Source organism: Nothoprocta perdicaria, unplaced genomic scaffold, assembly GCF_003342845.1.
Source record: "Nothoprocta perdicaria isolate Ctin4 unplaced genomic scaffold, notPer1 scaffold_15, whole genome shotgun sequence".
NCBI classification, from domain to species: Eukaryota; Metazoa; Chordata; class Aves; order Tinamiformes; family Tinamidae; genus Nothoprocta; species Nothoprocta perdicaria.
Window position 1 is genome coordinate 131,308 of NW_020454649.1, and position 22,041 is coordinate 153,348.

General features: G+C 43.4%; 2 protein-coding genes across 2 annotated transcripts in view; both read right to left on the reverse strand.

Moving 5' to 3' along the window:
* Positions 1-3,823: 3,823 nt before the first annotated feature.
* Positions 3,824-18,395, reverse strand: ALKBH3 (alkB homolog 3, alpha-ketoglutaratedependent dioxygenase). Its single transcript, XM_026034732.1, has 8 exons — positions 18,288-18,395; positions 17,270-17,304; positions 15,655-15,702; positions 14,448-14,551; positions 13,304-13,392; positions 10,674-10,883; positions 4,748-4,846; positions 3,824-4,214 (listed from the first exon to the last, which is right to left on the reverse strand). Exons 1-8 carry the CDS (start codon positions 18,345-18,347, stop codon positions 4,128-4,130), a joined length of 732 nt encoding a protein of 243 aa, XP_025890517.1. The 5' UTR covers positions 18,348-18,395; the 3' UTR covers positions 3,824-4,127.
* Positions 18,396-19,992: 1,597 nt separating this feature from the next.
* The window catches only part of HSD17B12 (hydroxysteroid 17-beta dehydrogenase 12), a 46,784-nt gene continuing 44,735 nt past the window's right edge, over positions 19,993-22,041 (reverse strand). Inside the window, exon 10 of the mRNA XM_026034656.1 lies at positions 19,993-21,903. Within this exon, the coding sequence (XP_025890441.1) occupies positions 21,799-21,903 (105 nt within the window). The 3' untranslated portion in view covers positions 19,993-21,798. The remainder of the gene's footprint in view (positions 21,904-22,041) is intronic.

Genomic DNA, 22,041 nt, shown 5'->3' on the forward strand with positions numbered 1-22,041 from the left:
GAATCAAAACTCTGGGTTTYAGCCTCTTCCTGGCATCCCACCTCGCTCTAAATTGCTGCTATTAGCTGCATATTTCAGGTAGCTACACCAAATCCATCCATCTTGGCAAGCGGGAAATAGCTGGAATTCATCTGACACAGAAGATATGCAGTTATCTGTGGCTTTAAACATAACCAAAACTGAAAAATCATAAACAGATTTTTTTTCCTGAAAGAAACACACCAGAGAAATTATGAAACTTTGTTATTTGTTTTAAATGGAAAGTGCTTAGATCATCCTGTGTGGTCTAGTCRTGTAATATTCAGTCAACTATAATCTAACCTCTTAAAGAGCTTGTGCTTGAGTATTCAAGCACTCCATGATTAACTGATTATTACTAGTAGTGTGGGGATGGAAGGAGTCCTGACACTCGTGGTTCATTAATAATGTTATTAGTTAATACTTGCCTAGGTGGATGGCTGTGTTACTGATGGGATGCCCTTGTGTGACAGTCACTGTCTCCTTCACAACAGCTCCAAGCTGCCGTGGAAGCWGATTCCCTTCAGAAAAGGGAATTTTAACCTGGGAAACTGTTAGACTCAAACTTCTTYAAAAAAAATAGAGCCAAGTTTTGAAGAAGGCAATTTTCTGACTTTCTCTGGAACAGAGAAATGTTCTGCTGAAAAATGGTATTTCAGTGTGAAGAAATAGGAGAAATGTAAAAGTACAGTTTGTACCTTCTGCACAAATAGTACTGTCACACCTGCAGCAAAGAGAATACTAGAGGAAACCAGAGATAAATATGAACAAACAATGAGAGGGAAAGGAAAAGGCTTAAGAGGCAATTTGAGGGAKACAGAATAAAAACAAAAGGAATATGGGAAATAAAACTCAACGGTGCTTTGCAGGCTAAGAAGCTCTAATATCTGCTCCAATGGCTCCTGTGGGCTCAAGGCTGGTGATAACAGCAAAACCGAAACAGAACTCCTCTCTTCCTGAATCCTCTGCAAACAGATAAATACTGTTTTCAAATAAACACAATACCTCTGTTAAATTAGCGCTGTAAATTCTCAGTTCAAGTATTTTCGATAAGCTCCTGGTTGGGACTACCATGCTGTCCAAACAATCCTGGGCAGGAAGGCAGCCTCATAGCTGGGGAAAAGCCTTTGCAGTGACTTTTTTTAAAGAAGTTTAGTGCTTGCTCARATATAAAATTACTGTGTAAAGAACCTCCAAGTAATGATTCTGGAATTAAAAATCAGAACAAAACCAGGTATTTCCCATTCCAAATGTATGTTAAACTATGTTCAACTTCAACTAATACTGTTGAAAAGTAGGAGTTGAAAATTCCAAGTTGGCTGGTCCTCTAATGAAAACCAAGTGTTTAGTTAGCAAGAAGGGAAGCAAGGATCAGGGCTTCTTCAGTCTAACTTTGAGACTCCCACTTTGAGAAGCCTGAGCGTTACTTGCGCCAGGGAGGAACAAACCTGTGCCCGTGAGGGCAACGTCCCTGTGGAAGGATCTCCAGGGCAGCCGTGGGCTGGAATCCGCTGCTCCGGGCCGCTTCCTGCCCTTCCGGCAGGGCCGGAGGTCAGGATGTGCCAGCACCTGCCTGGGACCCATTTGGAAGGAGGAGGAGGAGGGGGCAGGAGGAAGGGCCCGCGTGGGGAAACACGAGCCGGGTGGCAGCTGCTGCAGCGCGGGAGCCGTGGGAGGACGGGAGCCGTGGGGGGACGGGGGCCGCGGGAGGACGGGGGCCGCGGGAGGACGGGGGCCGCGGGGGGACGGGAGCCGCGGGAGGACGGGAGCCGCGGGAGGACGGGAGCCGCGGGAGGACGGGAGCCGCGGGAGGACGGGGGCCGCGGGAGGACGGGGGCCGCGGGGGGACGGCAGGCGGCCGCTCTGGCACTCGGCACCGCCGGCTCCTCTGCGCACCACTGGCTCCTGCGAACCTTCCTCGTGTCCCCATTCCAAGGGAGCAAGGTAGGGACCAAACCTCAACTTGCTAGTGTGTTGAACTGAAAATGAGAAAGCGAAAATCTGTTTTTCTCCTACAAGAGCAGCCTCCTACCTGCAGGTGAGTGTCAGGCGTTCCCTGCAGGAAGCTGGGATGCAGTTCCCGCAGGTGCCGGGGGCTCTAACGGCTCCCGCRAGCCCCACCAGGTCCCGCTGCCCGACCTGGGAGCACGACCGCTCCTAGCAGAGCTCAGCTGAGCTCCCTCCTTCCCCCCGCCCAGGGCTGCTGCAGCGCGCGGCGCCTCTCCAACGTGCCCCAGGAAGCTCCCATCCCGGTCAAACGCTGCCTCGCTGGGACGCTGCTGCCCCTTGGGCAAGGGGAAACAGCCCGGGCATGGACTGCCCTTCTCGGACACACACACAGGGACAAAGCACCAGGGACAGCAGGGGGGCAGATGCCTGCCTGCTTCAACACTGATTCTCCGGAGACGCACCGCAGCGCCCAGACCTTAGCTTCACGCAGAGGGAACTACGGAAACATATTCTAAGGAGATATTTCCATAGGAACGGGGTTTAAAGCAAAGACATTATTAAGGGATGACACAGGTTTCCTAACAACAACCATTCACTGTAGAAGAATAAGCTATTGCAAAGGCTGAATGGGGCTTCAGGTAGTCAAGCTGCTATTAGATTTGAGACACAAAGATATGAGTCTGCCCAGTGCTAAGAGCACAGGAATTAAAATGACCCAACAGTCCTTCCTTTAGGTCACCAATACTAAAACATAGGCATAGCGGAGTATTAACAACTTGACATTCCTCAGGTAACTATTTTAATCTGCAGCAAATGCTAAGTTGGACTTCTGCTAGACACCAACTTATTCTCAAGTGAAAAGGGACATTAACTTACTTCACRAAGTTGCTGTGCTACAAGGTGTCCCTTCGTGTGCAAAGTACGGCTGCTTCAGGCAGAACGTGAGCACATCCCAAACCTGTGCTTTGGTCCTGCACAAATATGGATGCTCCTTAAGCGCAGTGATAACTTAACCGTGGAGATGGTCAGCTGTTGACTGCTTCTCTACATAAGCAGAAATTTAAGAGCTATCCTCACAATAGCATTCTTTAACACKGTATGAAATGTCCTAGCAACATTTCGGTAGGAGCACCAGCCTAGCACTGGCTTACAGGGTGGTTATACTGATTTAAGTCCCAAATTTTTGGGACAATCCTTCCGGGTGTCCAGCTTTGTAGTACATGCCCAGTTATCATTTCCAGTTCCACATAATATCACTGGAAGTCATAGCTTAATTGTGCTAAAAAGAAATGCACAGCAAGAAATTAAGAATCCATTAACAAATTCYGAAAGCAGCATTTTGCTTCTCTTGGCCTCTGTTTTCCTGCCCATGACAGTTTTAAGCCACCAGGGATAGAAAACTTAATACTCAAGAAATGGGCAACCTGGGCCTGACCAGTGAGACCTGGCTAAGGAGTTTCCGTTCCTTACCCTTTTCTGTCCTGTATGCATGGATAAAATAGGACAAAATTTGACTGTAGAGTGTATAGCAGAGGGAAGCCTTGATCTTCCATTACTTAGCACTGGTATAATTCAAAAAATGATATGAATTATAAAATTGATTCCTTTGTTGGAAAAGACCTTGCAACCTACAAGTGAAAAGCAAGGCCCTAGTTCTTGGTGATGTTATTAACACTCAAGAGACCATCCTGAAGTGCAGCTTTCTCATTTCTGTGCACACAGCACACACAGAGCAGGCTTTACATACAGAAATCCCGTCCTGACTTGGCTGGGAAAACAAACCACTGCTAGAGGAGAAAGTGAAGACAAGGGAAGGTGCAAAAATAATGGCTCACTGAATCTTTCTGCTCCGATCGGTATCTCTCAGATCTTTAATTTCAGGTGTTTTGGGTTCTTGCAAGATTGCTCATTATTCATTCTCAAAGGCTGCAATTTAGCAGCATCTGATACCGTATCACTTCTGAAGACAAAACAGCACCGTCCATATAACACAGCAAGCTTCTGATTGTCAAAGATCTTCACAAAATCCATTCTTCTCTTCATCAGATATGACAGACCTCTGCTTCTGTAAGGCTTCCTTTAAATTTGTAGCAAGTCTGGGGTTCTGGATCAGCTTTGAGTTTATAGACAATATTGCATGAAGAACCGTCTCTTCAATATCAAGTTCCCTCGGATTCTGGATAAATGATCCTAAATGTCAAGTTTATCCGTGCATCCCTGGAATGATATTCCTTAGGTACTCGATGCTGTGACAGTACAAAGAACAGAATAGAGCAAAAAAAACCAAAAGCATAAGCATGTGTTTTTAAAACACAGGATAAATCATACAACAACAAAAACACGTATCCATTTCCTGCGACAGGGTTTTTACTAACTTTTCTAAACACTAGGGCGAGGCAAAAAAATCACGTTCCAACTGCTCAGGGCCACAGAAAACAAAAGGTCTTTGTTAATTACTGCAAGGCTGCAAAATGAAATTGCAACTTTTCCAGTTCCTAAATTATTTTTACTCTTTCAGCTGCATGCTGAAACCTTCATCACCGAGTTTAAAAAATGCTCAAACATCTGCATATGAGCTGATTCCCACCATACCAATTAGTGCTGGAAGGAAAAATCCATTGTTTTGGTGAGTGCTTTGAAATTCTGAGGTGAAGAGCAACCTCAATGTGTTGTGAAATCTTGTATTASTGCAAGCAGAATGTCCCACGGTTCTAAGGGAGCACCTTGTGCATATTTAGAAAGCTGTAGTGCAAGTAAAGCACATGAACAAAATTCTTACCTGCCAGTCTGCCTGGGTAGCCCCTTCCATCATCAGCAGAGTGCCATGATCAAGAGGGATTCGTAGTCTTTCAACGTAAGTATAATCTTCATTCTCTTCCTAACAAATAAAAGGARGTGGGATACAGAAGCGTACACAGATACAGAAGTGGGCAAGTGCATTTGGTAGAAAACCAGTCCCCTTCAGCACTGCTTAAAATATTGGGAGGGGAGAGAAAGAAACGAGTAAGATGAGAAAGCCTAACTAAACCACTCTGCAACTGCATTTCATGCAGATGTCAGGAGCTGAGCGCTTAAAGCATCTCACAGATTGTACAACAAAGTTCAACAACTGACTCCTCTGCACAGTGCAGAATTCTGGACTGAGACAACCAATCTTTCAGACACAGTCACTCTTCACTTGAAGGGTTCTGTGTGGAGACATTCTGCAGTAACAGCCATTATGCCAGYGGTTAGCTGCCTCATCAAAAATACGCATCTTCTTTCTAATCTGAAATAGCCTTGTTTCAGGTTCCAGACTTGAGATTTTGGTTAGAATTTTCTGACAGACAAAGCAAAAACTCTGATAAAAAAATAGTCTCCTACAGTAACTTGTCAAGTTTTCTAAAGCTTTCTCATTGTCAAGTAAAGCAAAGTTTAAAGTTTAAGGCAAAATAACCTAGAAAATACTAACCATTTGCAAAAACCTTCAAATTASCTCCAATATTTTTAAAGCAAAAGTATCATGATTGGACGTAGCAACACTGCCATATTAGCTTCACAGATGCCACAGGGAGGAAACAGTAACTCTCCCTTCTCTGCAGTATCCCTTTTATTTTTAATTTCTAGGAAGCCACATACAGCCTGAAATAACAAACTGTAGTAAATGTCCTCCAGTGAAACACGACGAACACTCAGTCCCCATGGACTGGACTGGACTTGCAGCTCTGAGTGAGCTACATACAGTGAACAGAGAGCCTGAAATGAGTTTGGTTGGAGTTAGATCAGTTCCCAATAGTGACAAGCACTGCTTGATAGAACTGGCTTAGCACCTGTGCCTTTTTCTGTTCATGTCCAGGACTAGGTATTTGCCACATAGTGACAGAATGAGGCTACTCATTTACTGCTAGGACAACTGCCAGCATTGGCTGCAAATACTGCATTTGTGCTCCTCTTGGTGATGCTCAAAAGCTTGAGGCTGTTCCAGCAGTAAAACTCACTGAATTTTGAAATCAGTGAGTGCTGAAAGGATTCAGGATCATGCCTAATATTTTCTTGGTAATGACCATGTCCTTTGCAAAACATTTCAAAGTTTCTGGAATTTTTAGCCATTTATCTTGCTCTATTAGAAAGAATGCCAAAAATGCTTTCTTAAAATTCAGAGCAAACTAACAGAAAATTGCGAAAACAGGTATCAAAAAACATGACTTCTGACGAAGAGCAGAGAAATATCGGTGCAGGCTTGGTTTTGATTTCACAGGATTACATCATTTCCATCTGCAGCCAGACAACAGTGAACTCTATATCTGCTCATCCTGATTGAAAGGAAACTTCTGAGCAAGTGATTTAGGAGACACTACGCTTTGAGTTCGAAAAGCTAGCATGTAAAAACACCATTTTCTACCCATTTTATATTGGACATCTCAGAGTTGAGTTTAACTTAGGAGGAGGAAAAAAAAAAAGAGAAAGAGTTTGTCAGTTATTCAGAACAAGTAAAGTTAGAGACAAAGAGTTTAGTCTACCTCACATGTGATAACTTATGCTATCCACCAAAACCTGATTTCAGAACKTTCAGTGCTGGAGCCCGTGTTAAGCATATGAGAAACCCAATTGGATTTCAGAATTCAAAGTTTATTCCTGACCTCTAAAGAGCAAAGCCTATCTCTTGAGAAAAAGAGCTGCTTCCAGCACAGAGGTGCAATAAAGCAACTGGCCTGCTTCTTAGTGTACGAGAACTTTACTCTGATAATTGATTTACACATTTAATACAATCTAAATTGTATGTTGCCTAAGTAAACTCATTAAAAATATATATTTTTTAATTCTTTTTCAAGTAACCATGGCCAACAAGTCACGAAAACTAGTGTTTAGCTGACAGGAAGCAGTGAATATAATATTTAAAATGATTCCTGGGCTTCTGCCTCAAGTTTCATTGATGCCATTCTGAAAGGATTTACCCCGCTTGTCCTGATTCTAGTTTCAGCTTTTACTGTGCTTCTTATACCGTCATATTCTTCCCAAATAACTCCTATTAGGACATCACAGGTTATTTTCCTGTTTGTGTCTGAAAGCACAAGGAGATGTTTATCTCCTGCGAGATCAGCTACCCAAGGCCACGAAAAGGACCCGGATTTTGTGTTTCATTTGAAGGAGCCCCACGTGAAGGCTGATTCTGAGCACAGCACGAGCACCCTGCTGTGACCTAACACAGACACCAACCCACCCAACACCCCCAGCCCACCGTGTCCCTGGCTCCTGAGGGCAGAACAGCAGCTTTACAGCTGTTTGGCTGCACTCACAGCTGGCGCTGCAGTTAGCTGGGCAGTCGCATCTAACCCATCCTTACGGCACCGACCTGGCACTGCAGGATGGCTCCAAGGGGCACGCAGGAGCCTACCAAAATGCCAGATACAGCCCCTGCCCTTTAACTAGGTTTTGACACTCGCTTGCCCTAAGGATCTAATCAAAAAAGCTGGCACCTTTCAGGTTAAGCAGTGAGAGGCAGCAGGATAAATGACAGTGAGATTCTGTGAAAGGTCTGTGTAACACGGTGAAATCAGCCACCCTCCTGTTAAGCCACGTCAAACGGGAGCCTTGGGGCAAACTGGAGACGGGCCCGGCGATGGGAGAGGGGACAGGTTATGCTGTTAGAAAGAGCAGCAGGACTTGCTGACTAACCCACCAGCGCGTGGAGGGCGTGTGAGTCACAGCTYCGGAGCAGCACGGCCACCTCCTGGCGCCAGCGCAGCCCGGCGAGGCGGGATCTGCTACACAGCCTGCCAGAAAAGGCTGCCAGCGAGCACAGCCAAAGCTCCTAGCAGCTCCATGGGAAAGCTTCCTAGCAGGTCTAGTTGGGGATCCGCTTCTGAAAGGCATCTGGTGTGTTTTGACTGGCACTGGGCTGAATCCATGTGGGAATCAGCGCTGCTAAGCCCCAAGTGACGCTTGCGATGGGGATCTCGGAGAGGCGCTTCTCCGAGCTCCTCCACTGCCTCCCACCTAACGTGCACTTGGGCACGTGGCACCCTCACTTGAGAACTGCTTACAGGGGAAAACAGCTTGCACCCAGATACCATTTTCCTTTTTTTTTTTTTTTTTTTTTTGCCACAAAAGCATACATGGAAAGGGAAAAAAAAAAAAAAGGCTTCCTTTTGCAATATGGTGGTCCACATAAACTGAAGTCCAATTCCTACCAGACAAACATCAAAACCTTCCATACATGCTGCCAAAAACAGTCAGCATGGTCTTCCCTGCAGTTTTCTCAGAAAAAAATAGGCATTTAATTCCTAGATTAGTAGCTATACATTTCAAGACATAATAAATATTTGCATGGTTGCTAATGTAAATTGCAGTGTCCAAAACCCCAGGCTAACACTGTTCAAAAGCTCTGTGGGATCCTATCCAACTAGTTGCACATGCTCTTTTGCACCYAGAACTTTACCAGAGGTGTTTAGGYTTTTTTTCTGCTGTATCATTCAGGCAGGATGATTCTCTACCACAATATTTATCATCCTGTGTTTTCATGGCACATTTCAGTTCAAAATACTTAATAGGACTTAGAAGAATAGCTATAGAGAGACGAAGGCCTTCAAAGCTCTCAAATCTAAGTAATCAGAGCTTTGGCCTGCTGAATTTTGAGAGAAAAAAAAAATGATGTAGTCTCTCCTTCCTTCCTTAGTGAAAACTAATTCTTGAGGATGTGATGCACTAAAACTGACAGATTACACACCAGAGAGCCTGAATGCTGGAGATGACTCTTAACCTGAACCCGCTTGTCCCTAAGACTCCATCCCTCTTGCTGTAGCTTCAAGTATCTACAATCAGTGCTTAGTTTGTCTCAAAGAAAGAGAGAACGGTGTGTTGTGATGGAGTATAAAAATTATTTCTTTAGTGGTACAGCCTGAAAGGTGGTAATTTCCATCAGAAACTCCTGCAACTCCCACTTGGCAGAGCTATCCTAGTGTCATAGGATGCTCTCAGGAAAATTATAGGCTTCTGGAAAGTGCAAAGAATATCTAATATTTGCTGTATAATTAAGTACAAGTTCCCTTCAGGCACAGGATACAGTTAATAGCACTTTGTTCAAAGATGACTCTGCACATGGTGATCACACCTCAGAAACAGGTATGTCGCTTGCAGAAGGAACATACGTCACGTTCAACGACACTGAGCTGGTCAGAAGTATTAGGCAAAACACGCTGAGGACACTTAAGGAGCATTTCTGTAGGAAATTGTCCACCTGAGACCCCAAAAAGGAAAAAATCATGCAGTGCGTGTTAGGCAAGGTGGCCAGTTACTAAAGGCTCGGGCTGAATTCTCCCCTGKGCTCATAGTGGGTTCATTTTCAGGAAATATAAACTGGAACAAATTAAGAACTGAGTCCTGCTTTCAGAGGTAAAGTACCAAGTTTGTACTGAAATCTAACTGGCCTTGATTCTGATCCATCCAGAGGGAACACATGCACTTCTAGAAAGGAATCCAAGCACCCCTGGCAGCTTCCCACTGGAGTGAACTTTCCTGCTGACCCTTGGCTATTGTTACAACGTCAAGGATGTTTACCCACACTCTGCCCACCGAGGCAAGACACTGGTTACAAGAGCTCATGTGTTCAGCATAAAACTCGCCACAGGCAACAAGGACGTAACAAACTAAGAAAGGAAGAACCGGTAAAAAATATGAATTATTTGCTTCTTTGATTCAAGTTGTAACCTTTGCTGTTCACGAGTGATCCAAAGTAATTCTTGATGGGTAAATCTTATTACCTCAGTACACCGGCATGTCTCTAGTAGTCTGATAATCTACACACTTGTTTTCTGCATCAATTCATTCAAAGTAAACAGAAGCATAAGCAGATAAACTTAACAATTCYGCCTTTTCAGATATACACACACATATATATACATTAAAAAAGGAACACTTCTCACCATTGAAGTTCACAATAACTAGGCTATTAAGTGACACAAGACATGCAAAAAAGCCATCCAAAGCAGGATGCCCTGCTTGGATAATCGTAAGTTACAAGATGAAAGCCTTAAGCTGTCTTAGAACATAGTATTCCCTAAAAGATCATTTTTATCTAGCAAGAGTATTCTCTATTGAATAACCACCTAACTCCTGAAAGGAGGTTCCACGTGTCCCTATAAAAGTCAGGATCTCTGTTTAGTGTGTGAAGTAGGACACAACAGCTCAATACTTTAGGGAAAGACATCAGCTCTTCTTTCCCTCTGCTCACTGTCTCAGTCCTAACACAGACATCCTGGAAGGCAAGTAGGATTCCAACTAAGAGGATTCCAAGAGCCAGCAATAGTCAGAGTTACTCTTCATCCCACATACTGATGCCAAGATGAGGATATCAACTCTGTGCTCAGCTACACAGTGAAAGCGTCCTCCTAGTTCTGGTCAGGGTGCTTGGAAGTACTCATGGGGAATATCACTAATTTCTCTTTAATTAACTGTCAAGGCCATTACTGTGGCAGAAGAATCCCTGGATTGCAGTTTCACTGCAGCATTCCCTGGCTGCACGTGACCATACAGCTGTTTCCCTCCAAACCTGAAGATCTCATGTTCTGTAACACACSTCCTGTGCTTATTTCACAAAACCAATGCTGCACTTACAGTAACTACTAACACTCCTTCAGTACTTTTAGTAATTACCAAGTTTTCTAGAGAGAGGAGAAAACACTGCCTGGGTTACCGGTTACGGGGCTCACAGTGACCTGGGCACTCACAGGGGAGGGCTTCTTCCTCATCTCGAACACGCGGCTGGCCCCCAAGCTGAGCGAGGCGATGACGGGGTTCCTGCCCAGGGCGGGCTCGTCGTCGCTGTGCCACTCCACGCCGTCCCTCTCGCTCCGGTAGAGGTTGCAGAGCAGCGAGTTGAAGGTGCGCCCGCTGAACTCCTCCACGCGCCCCTTGAGCAGGGCCAGCAGGGGATGCCACTGCGGCCGGCACCGGGAGAAACACCACCCTGTTATCCTCTGGGGACCATCTTTCACAACAGCAGACACAAAGTGAGGAACAAAGCATGCAGCACTCTCACCACAACGAACCTCACGTCAAACAAATGACTCTGAACAATTTTGATATATTTTCAGCATAGGTGAGGACCAGGCTTTCTGCCAGATTTGCCTATGGCTTAATACCAAATCATCTCTTAAAGACATGAAAMCAGGGTGTCCTTCGTACAAACATGCCAAGCTACGCCAGTTAAACGTGTTGAGAGTAAAATCTGCTTGAACTGCCCATGGAAAAAACACTGGGACTTCTTACCTGGGACAAGACGTATAGGACTTCTCCTACGAACACCTACATTTTTAATCTCCCAGGCAAGGTCTGCTACTATCTGAGTGACATGAGCTGTCGCTGGTGGACACAATGCACCAAGAAAGCAGGAATAGGTGACTCAGTGACACGCTGAGCTGCCTGCAGCTGCTGACCCAGAGGAAGAGAGAACAGGCGGCTTAAAACTGTCATAGCAGAGGCCTCTGTTCCCAGCTCTGCTAGCACTGCTTGCTCAGCCCAACTCATCATCTCTTAGGGTAGTGCCGAGAACATTTTAAACTTTCAGTGATTCAAAAAATGAGTGATGCGGATCCAACTCTCATCCTTTCCTTTGGCAACACATTGCTGCATCCATAATCYATGGCAGCTATGCACGTTATATTATAACTCAGTCAAGTGAATCATATTTAATACTATAAACCTGCAGCAATTGAAGTCATTTTGTTATGAAATGTCAGGACCAACTACATCACTGCTCAAAAAGAAGTGTATTTTTAATACCAAAATTCTTCTAAGCACCCTCACTGGATTATACTTAGCAGTGCTACCATCACATCCAGTATTAAACAAAAAAAATCCACAACCAACCCCCAACCTCCCCTTTAAAAAATAAAGAGGGAAAGAAGGAGGGAAGAGGCATGGGCAGAAAGACATCAAATGCTAGTTGTTCCTGCAGATCTCACGTTCAGGGCAGGTAACTGGCTTTGGCCAAGCTGTGCTTTAAACTACATTTGCTTCCCCTTAGCCTCTTTTTGTGATATACAGCTACTCTACGGGTAAGGATTGTGCTCTTTATGCCACCTGCTGTTTCTTCTAGGCTGCAGAAACTTCCATCTACAAAGCAGAGTAAAACATCAGGGTGCCTGCAGGCGACCTGTGCCATATATTGATCTCTGGGCAGTGTCTAGACCTTGACAGAGCTAGTTTCCAGCTATGAGTTTGCCAGCGCATCTCACATTTTGCTCGAGTTGCCTTCTCCAAATAAAAAGAAGGGGGAGATAAAAGTCTAAATAAACGCACATGGCTGATACAGACCGTGTATCTTTCAGATGAGGGGGAAAAAAAGGCAGTGGCCCAGAGAGTACCAATTCTGATTTTTTTGCAAATTGGATTGCAATTGTGAATTTAGGGGATATATATTCCAGTCAACCTCTGAAAAACAATGGCTTTATCTTTCCACCAAAAATTTTGCAGGCTTTCAACTASAGAATCCAATTCCAACTATAGAATCTTCACAACTCCTCTTGTTACGCCATGGCCTCCCACTTCTCTCAAACTTGGCTTTAGCAGTGAGGGGCAGGCTCCGGTAGCACACCTGGGAGTTGGACACTTCTGTCTCATGCCCCCCTGCCTTTACCGGTCACACTTAATTTATAGTTTGGGACATTGCAATCTACTGCCATGGAAATTCCAAACAAAGCAATACCAAGAGACATGGCAATGGGATAACAGGTTGGAAGCCAGAGAGATTGACACAACATGGACAAAATGTCAGCAAGTCAGTTAGAAGGGAGGTTTCTGAGCCTTCCAAAATAGCGAGGGAATTTACACACTACAGTTTGGAGCTGCTGGACAGGCAGGTCATGTGTGTGAATCCCAACAGTTCACACTGGGATCAACAAAACATCTACGTTCTCAATGAAGCAATATCACTTCAAGTGTTTTGGTAAAAAAAAAAATTAGTAATTAATGTTATTGTGTCTTTAAAATAAAAAAGGCAATATGCCTTTGTGGACTGCAATCTCCAATAGAAAGATGCACAAATAAGGCAAATCAGACAATTAAGAGATTTGTCAAAACTACAGTGATCCAACGGCAGAACTTTGAACCAGTGWTAACTTGCTGTCTCTTTTAACCCCATGCTCCTACCAATCGATCTGCTTGTAACACTTTYTTTCTATAAAGCACATTCCACTAGCATCTATCCTGTTCAACTAGCATCTGTTGCTGATCAAAAATGAGATTCAAATAGCAACTCTACACAGAAATAGAATAGAGGGCATTTTTCTCTCTCAATCTCTGTGAAGGGCTTATTTGTATATTGTAAAAATAAGACACTGCAAACGCATATACCTACGTTAGGGTTTGGCTGCATTGTCAACCTGGAGTACGTGTAAGGAAGTTCCCCATACCAGCAGGTAAGTCTCGGCTCCTCAAAGGATACCTCTAAAATATAAAAACGGTATTAGCTTCTCAGTTGTCTTATCAAAGGTCTTGAAAAGAAAAGGATACCAATCTTCAAGAAATGTAATCGAAGATATTCAACAAGGGTCCGCACACACAGCTACAGTTAAAGGTACATCATGAAACTGAAGTTTCATTTATAATTCAGTGTTGCTTAATATATTTCTGGTTGCAGTGCTTAATAAATTAGCATCACCCGCATCCACGAGAAAGGATGGCTGGAAAGGATTGCAACATCAGTGCAAAATGAGGGTATTACAGAAGCAGAATGCAGCAAGGTCTGGCAAGTAACACTTCTGCCAAYATATGTTGCGGTAGAAAACAGCAGAGACAAGTACTTTTAACTTCTTAAATGACTGTCTTGGTTGCTGTTTCTCATATTTGATGGGTAACATTCCCAACTGCATATTGCTTTTGTCACAACCAAGCAAATATAGATGTTGAAAAATTTTATCACCTGTGTCTGGCAGCTATTCCTGTTCCTGACTAAACAGGCGATTTGGCTCCAACAGGTGCCCCTTAGTGCACACATCAGGAATAGCAGCCTCTTCACTTAATGCACAGTGGAAGTAACAAGTCAAGAGAAGGGTAAAGAAACATGCTCTTCTGGGATGTTAATCGAGAGAGGCAAAAACTATTTCTGGTGACAAGAATCTCCAAGAGTACAGTTTTTTACAACATCACTAGGAAACAGTATGAAGAGGTGGAACAGAGGAAAAAAATAGGAAAAAGAACTAGAAGAACTAGAGGGATGACCGAAGAGGCAATCAAATTCAAGGATTATTAAGACACRTAGGCAATTTTCATTTGAATTTAGAAAGACCTGGTCTAATTAGCAATATGAACATGGTGATACAGATTAGAAAAAYGAGCAGCAGCACTCTGCAAATATGCATGGAAAACAACCAAACAAAACAGAAAAGAAGCACATGAAGGAATGGCAATAGATACAATGGAAAATAGTGGTAGATCCTACATAGGTTTTGGTGCAGAAATAACCTGGGAATGACCTGAAGAGCCAGTGCATGCACCCTTACCCTGTCTGACATGAGTTCTCTGGCGCCAGGGTATCTCTTGGAGGAGCTGTTCAAATATCCAGTCTGCTTCTTCTGAGTCAATAAAGCCAGGAATCAACTGAATCCTAAGAAAGAAGAGCTACAAGTAAAGAAAAGGAAGGAAGGATATCCACTTCTGTACAGGTTTGAAGCACAGACTATGATACCAGCTACTGATGGGTCTTCTCCCTCAACTAAGCATGTCCAATTGCTTCTTGAACTATAAAAACATATCAACAGTAGCAACAAGACTCACAATCAGCTATGCATTGTGCAAAAAGCCACAGCATTCTTGCACTTGTTTTTAAATCCCTACCCTAAGAAAAAAAAGGAAAGTTATTAATATATAAAAAATATTTTAAAATTCTATATCCTTGTCTTTTTCAGTTCTTCTAAAGACGGGTATATAAACAAAAAATGTAAACTGCAATGAGAAGCATCCAAAAATTCTGGCCATGGTATTTCATTTTGTGGCATGGACTCAACATCTGTGAGGTAAGTATTCAACACTCCAAAGAAATTCAAGCAAGAATAGCTAAAAGATATGCAAAATTTGGCTAACTTGCCAGGAATGTGCATATGTTAGCAACATACTATACACACAATTCTAAAATTCATATTAGAATTGTAGAAATGCTGAAAAACCAAGGTGGCTGCTCATTTGTCTTTTCCAATTTGGTCAAAAGTTTCACTWTTTAAATTGGTAAATTAAGACTTCTTCACAGTTTCAAAACAAGCCAAATTTACATCTAGAAGTTTTGGTAGCTCTTAACTATAAAACACAGACACGATGCACTTGCTAACAACCCAAACTTGAAGCAGTAGCTTACCCTGGAGCATGAAACAAAATGAACAAAGCTACTTTTCATTATTCCTTGCAAAAACACCAGCAGGAGTGTGCAATAACTATTATACAGGTTCTCTGTTGTCCTCTTCTATGCTGCTCAGATCTTTSTAAGTCAAATATTGATATTTATAAGTCAAATATTTATATTCAAAATACTTCCAGCTGCTACCTGGTATCAAAGCACTTCCAGATTTACTCTAAACAAAAAATACAAGGGGTCAAGGGGATAACCCACGGCTGCTAGAGTCAACATATCCCCTCTTGGAGATAGTAGGTTTCAGAGTGCCACGTATCACTGCAGCAACAAATAGGAAGCTCAAAAAGCAGGTGTAATCCACTTACTTAGAAATGCCCGTTGGTAACACGCTCAGTTCATACACACCAGGTTTGCTGAGGATGTAGAAAAGAAATAGCCATCAGATGAACAAACCACATGAGATGCTCTTACGGCTGGGCTTGAATTGCTGAAAGCCTGCACCTGGGAAGGGAAGGGAAGGGAAGGAGGAAAAAAAAAAAAAAAAAGCTTTGTGCTGCTAAAGGGAGCCAGTGTTCTGAAGCACCAGTCAGAGGTCAGAGCAAGGCAGCAAGGGAGGGGAGAGAAGCCAAGGAGCTGTGTGTTCTTCCTGCCGCTCACTCTTTTGCTTTCTCTTCATCAAAGGCTCCAAACACAGTTTTAGGGCTCTAGAGACAACTGAGAGATGTCGTTAGTCTTCTAAAACCAACAAGCATGGAGACTGCGCTCTGTTCAAGACATTATGTTTGCGTTTATAGGTATGCTTACAGCTYGGGTCTCACTGAAGAGGCAAAACCCACAGCGTTTAGTGAGAAGAGAGGTACCATCACTCTGCTAGCACGGCAAAGTGTTCATCAGGCTACGTGCCACAGAGACCAGACTACAGGTAAGTGAGTAACTACTAACTGCTGTAGCTGATACAGCAGAAAAATCCTCTTCCCTCTGTTGAGGCTGCATACCTGTGAAGCACCACCCACGCTTACACTAACTGCTTCCTTCACCTACTGTCTCATTTTCCTCCTAAGATAGCTCCAAACTTCACACTGCTCTTTCTGCCTAGATCCATTAAGTAATATATCACTATCCACACTCAACAGACTTCCACAAACTGTATTTTATGCTGTGCTATGTTTAAGGAAGGTGGATAAGCAGAAACTTCTGGGATCTCTGCCGTGCCACACATACATTCAGAGCATGAATCACACTGAATTACCTACAGCATATTGTGGGGACTAGAATAGCACCAGTGCTTTGAGGGGTCAGTGAACTTTCAGAACACTTTTCAACAACACTGAATTTACCTGAATATAACATTATTCCTACTAATTACAGAAAAAAAAAAAAAAAAAAAAGAAAAAGAACATATAACTTTATTACTCACACCAAAATGGAAAGTTAGAACATAAGAATATAACCAACAGTAAGCACTTCTGCCATATTCTGAAACTATTCCTAGCAATTTTTTTTCAGGCTACAGCATATGAATATCTGACTTCACTATGACACTTACTAGCACTAGTGTTTTCCTGGTCCTTCCAAGTAAGTGCTGTGAGCTGCCACACCRGCTATATTCATAGTTCACAGTAAGTAACGTTCAGTCTAGTTAACACAGACTATTCTAGAGAAGCGTCCATGACTAAGGAGGGGACACATTTGCTCACCTATTGTCCTGGAATGCCCAAGTGTTCTCTCTTCCTTGCTTATACAGCTACAAAGCTGCACAAACACAAGCCAGACAGACATGGACTCGCTGATTATGAAATGAGATCAGAATAAAAGGGCTGCAAGTGCAGACACCACACCTTGCACTGAAATTTCTTCCCAAAGGTATGGCAGCTATAAGTGAAAAAGGAGTCTTTYGAAGCAGTTTCCCACTGGAAAGCAGATTCCCAGTAGGACTGGAAAGCCACCAGACAGGCAGTTAAGGCAGCAGCGTGTACTCACTCTATCACACCCACATCAGGAACTTTGCGCCCCACCTGCAAGACAAGAAGACAGTAAGACATGTGAAAACTATACCTCTAAGTACTTGGTGTGCTCAGGTTCAACAGAGCTAACTGCCATCTGCAAAACCTCCTGAGAAGTGAGCAGTGCAGAAGCGAGGCCCGGGCCCACTCCAAGCAGAACAGGGAGGGCTTTTCGAGTACAGCCASCACTGAAATATCAGTAAGGAGGAGGTTTCCTGACAGTTCTGAAGTAGTGAAAAGCCCACTCAGAAATACTCAGACAACTACCACTCCAGGCAGAATTTAACTATCAATGCTCCACTATATCAAGGAAATGAGTTTCCAAGTTACTTGGATTATTACAATATGTGCTRTTTTTCAACTGCAATCAAAAAATACCTGTCCTCGCAGAGCAAATTAAAAGTCTATAGAAGGAAGCCTATAGAACGTAAAGAAAGGAAGAAAAAGGAAGTATAGAAAGGCTATAGTAAAACAAGTCTACAGAAGGAAGGAAGGAAGGGTGACCAATTTTCAAACCTTAAACAACAGACAAGAAACAAGACAGAGAAGGCAGCAAGAGCCGCTAGTTTTAAGTTCTTTGCCTAGCTAGATAGTGCTAGGCTTTGTAAAAGATTTTAATCTTTTTCACTAAAAAGAAATGAAAATATTGGATTCATCAAAGTTCAAATCCTGCCTAGAACATAGTACCATTTTGAATATTTACCTTTTTTTTTTCTTTTAGCTCCCCCCGTCAAAAAAAAGGTTATGAATACCTATTCATATGGAATTAATATTCAAAGCTCAAGACTGAACAGAGGGAGCACAACTTCCTTTAACACACATAAAAGATGGTTGCAAATTCTCCCTGGGATAAAAGCCCTCAGATGTGGATCACAGTTGAGTATTCCATTTGTTTTCAAATATTTAACCACAAAYTCAAAGACGTATAATTTTTCAGTTTATTTTCACGGTTTAACAAAAGATGACATTCTGCTAGTAACCACTTAAGTTTTTACCTCTAATGGCTTTTCAAAAACAAACTGCTTCTGAGTGCTTTGAGCCTGATCTTTTCTCATCCAGGCCTGTCTGGTGCCTTCAGGGGCAGGGTTCCTGGCCACAGCTCCTGCAGGTGCTGAAGTAATGAGGAAAAAGACAAAAAAAAAAGTTACATAAAATAGCTACATCATACAAGAAAAAATAGGTTAAAATACCAACATAAGGAAAGTGTAGCATCTATATTTGGAAGGACTTATGTAATCATTCTTTTGTTTTGAAGGATTCCCCTCTGCTTGGTAGTAATTTTAGGGAATTCAAGTTCAGATCTACATTACATAACATTTAAAAGTCTACACAGAACCTGGAATGAGCTTTTTTCTTTTTTAAATATTTGTTATTCATAGACATTCAAAAGTGAGAAAAGCTTTTCCCGCCAAACGGGTAAGTTTACTGTAAAGGCAGGCATTGCCTTAAGAGAGCTACACTAAGTTAAAAAACAGTGAAAAGAGCCGAAAACTTCACATTCATTATAAAAGAAATGAAAGTGTACAACTCAGTGTGTAACAGCACTAGGACGTATTACGATTCTATACGAGGCGTACACAGAATGTGCTCACAGTATAGAAGAGCTATAGGCTAAAGCCCTGCTAAATTTGCTAAACTGGAAGCTGAGGACTCCATACAAGCAGAGATGCTCCGTTTTCCAAGAAATGCAYGGCCAGCCCTGCTTCTTTTTTCCCCTTTTTCCCCAAGTGTGGCACTCTCGCCAGTCCATCCCTGAAGCTCAGTCAAACACAGGGACGCATGGAGGAGCTGGTTGCTCAGAGCTGGCCTGACTGCCGCTGGCTCCCTGCATTTGCCCCATGCCCCAATCCCCACCCTGCGGACGAGAGGGAGGAGAGGGGCCTGGGGACTCGTCTGCCTGCAGCCGGGGCCGCCCTGGGCGTTACGGGGGCTCCCTCAACACGGCGCGGCCTCCACCTCGACCCGCGCGCACGGCCGTTCAACCGACACCGGCCGTTCAACTGACATGGCTGCCGGCTCCCCCGCCCACCCCATCCCGTCCCGTCCATCCCAGCCTGTCCCGTGGCTCGCCTGGGGGCCGCGCGGCCGAGGCGCCGGCCCAGCCGCCCTGCACCCGCGCCCGCCGCCGCTTCTCTGCCATGGCACCGGCCCTGCCGGAAGGAAGCGCCCAGTGCGCCGCGTCCGCCGCCACCGCGGCCCGGCGCCGCCGTTCCGGCCATGGCGCCCGCCACCTTGTCCGTGTTTTATATGTGTTTTATATATGATACCTCATGCACGCAGCGGCGCCGGGTGCCAGTCCTGGGTTGCAGCTCCTCGCCGCCTTCATTGCCCCCCTTGCACAGGCCTTGCACTCTTACCTTTCCRAGCTCCTCCACCACTGACAAGCTCTTAGTGAGGAATATTCCTTAGCAATTGCTTATTTTGCTGTTCTGGTGGTGAAGTTCGGCACTCCCAGAGCCAGGGAAATGGGTCAATGGAAGGTCAGGATTGGTGATTTTAAATTACAACTCTTTCCAAGGGGCCAGTCACTCACATTGCAAGGAAGAAATCAACACATTAAATACTCAGAGTAAATYCAGTTTTATTCATTTCTGGTTTACAAAGACAGAGAACAGACAAGTTAGTCCAACGCTTCCGTATCGCCTCCAGAGCGTGCCAAGGAATGTGCTTTTACAGAATTAATAACACAGACCTCTCCATCCCTGTTCCAAAAATCAGGCAAACTCAGGGATAGGATCTGCACCTTGGTTTTCATCAGCACCATTGCATCGGTATTCATGTATTTTCAATGTACAGAAATGTTAGCCTCAAATCTTGTCCCAGTATAGCACATTTAACTTTAAAAATCAGAGTTTCAAGTTTTTCATCCAAGGATGGAAAACTACCTCCAGCGTTTACATCAGTGGCAGTCACCACAGAAAACAGTTATTTGCAATTTAAATTGTTTTGAAAGTTTTAGTACATTTTGCCTTTATAAAAGACTGTTAAGAGGCCAAAATCTTTATTTAAAGGAGCATGTAAATACAAACAGCAGTGCAGACTGACTTCTCATATATTCTGATCCCTACCTCCTGGAGTTGGATAATTTCAGCCTTACTGGAGAACTCCAGTTCTTCCAGTTGCAACAGAGCTACTAAACAAATGAGTTATTTTAAGTAGCTCAGTTATTTCATGCCACAAGCAAACAATTCCAATTTTCTCAATTCAGAAGCCCACAGCACTCGGACTAAGCTGACTGGTATAAGCAGCTCTTTTACATTTATAAAAGTTTTCTGATTCTAAGATTTTTTTTTCCCAGAGCTATTCCAAATATATTCAGGATTCTCATTTCTAAAGGCCTCGCCAGAAGTCAGACTGATACACACTTCAGGAAGTTTAACCACTTTTGCTAAAAAGGAGAGTTACTCATTTCAAGCTCTGCATTTCAAGTAGCAACGAATTTGTGCACAGCAACCACCCAGCAGCACACACCTTGTAACATTTATCTACATTGGGTCATCACCCTTGACTTAAAGAGCAGGCACTGAACTTTTTGAACTGTTATTACAAACCAAGATCACTTATTACTGCAAAGTTAGAATCCACATTAAAGAACCAAGAATGCAAATACTTTTAGTAATATTATTTTATGTATATATGTATAGATTAGGAATTAAACTCATGTATTTTGGCCCTTTCCCCTTCAGTTCATAATCACAAGTCATACTGAAGCCTTGAAGTTCAACCTATAYGATCAGTCCGACTTTGGTGCAAGAGCCTACTTCAGTGCAGTGGGTAAAGCTCCATGAAAAGGCTTCCAAAAACATCAGATTCACTTCAGAAGCTGGTGAATCTTTTTCAAGTTAAAGTAATTTAAAGCAATTTGCTTAACAGAGTAGCCTGAAATGCGGGCATTTTTGTTTCATGGACGGATTGGCCCCTGCATAGCCCAAAAGCTRTCCTGGAGCTCTCCTCCCCATGCCCTGTGACTGTGGGCTGCTTCCACTGACCCAACTGCATGGCCAGGGTGCAGCACTGACCATGCTGAGTGAGAGAAGATGTCCTAAACCTGAACTGCAAGAGTTACATTCTGTGCATAGTTGTCTTTTTAAATAAATACACTCTCTTCCCACTGCTTCCCACCTTTCCAGCAGTATGTAAGAGACAGAACTACTATTGCTCATCCCTTCACCAAGCACACAATGCACGGACTTCATGGACGCTACATAACCCAGCTGCTCCTCAAAAAGGCAATGTCTGATCAAGCCCATGTGAGTATTTTTTAAAGCACAGTGCAGTTTTAGTCTGAAGCGCTTTCCCCCAGCGTGTTTATAAACAAATAAAGCAAACCATATTGGAAATCAAGAATCCCACTTTGTCTGTATCCTCAAAACAAGACCATGTTTTGCCTTAGTAGAAAATACACCTACGTTCAAAGATATTTAAAACATTATATCTACTTGGTGCCGAAATGTGTGTAGAGAGCTCGCAGGTGTCCCAGGCTTCCAAGATCTAGTTGTCTGCAGCTTACTTTTCCTTCATTTTTTTCAAATAACGAGCACGTACTTGTTTGTTTGTTTTCATGAGTAAACTCATGGCAGCAGACGAAGGTAGGAGAGAGAAGATCCAGCCCTAAGAAGTGAAAGGGAAAGAAAAAAATRGCAGCGATTACAGCCAGTACTGTGCCAGCTCAAATCCGTTGCCAACACAAACATTATAAAATTATGATTAGAAGTTAAAGAACAAAAATAACTGTTTCAATACTCAAAA